Source organism: Penaeus monodon, chromosome 22, assembly GCF_015228065.2.
Source record: "Penaeus monodon isolate SGIC_2016 chromosome 22, NSTDA_Pmon_1, whole genome shotgun sequence".
Lineage (NCBI taxonomy): Eukaryota > Metazoa > Arthropoda > Malacostraca > Decapoda > Penaeidae > Penaeus > Penaeus monodon.
The window spans coordinates 15,897,251-15,897,621 of NC_051407.1; the positions used below are offsets into that span (position 1 = coordinate 15,897,251).

The window sequence follows — 371 nt, forward strand, 5'->3', positions numbered from 1 at the left end:
AAAGACCGCAGACCAGCACGCAACGACGCCCATGAAGGAAGCCCTGCCGCACCTGAGCGCAACCAAGGCAGGCCTGCCGCGGCCGCCGCACTCGACCCCAACCGAACCTCAAGTCCAACGCCCCGGGAGCGAACTCCCAGCGCCGCTAACCGCCAGCCAAGGCCAACGCAAATCCCTTCCTTCCGTACCTTTTCCTGGACTTCTTGGGTTTCCTCCTGAAGGCGAGGAAGCAGGGGCAGCAGTAGAGCGTGGAGCGGCGCCGCTCGCTGGCACTCTCGTCGTCCGAAATGTAGGCACAGGTCTGAGAGGTCTTGGTCGACGACGAGGGACCCGGGGGCACCTTGCCCACGGGGACCGGCGACGCCCCCAGC

The 371-nt window shown here is 66.3% G+C and overlaps 1 protein-coding gene across 1 annotated transcript in view; it reads right to left on the reverse strand.

The window, feature by feature from the left end:
* Window positions 1-92: 92 nt before the first annotated feature.
* The window catches only part of LOC119586952, a gene marked incomplete at its 5' end in the record, with an annotated part of 1,515 nt that continues 1,236 nt past the window's right edge, over window positions 93-371 (reverse strand). The window contains 1 exon segment of the mRNA XM_037935684.1: window positions 93-371. Within this exon segment, the coding sequence (XP_037791612.1) occupies window positions 146-371 (226 nt within the window).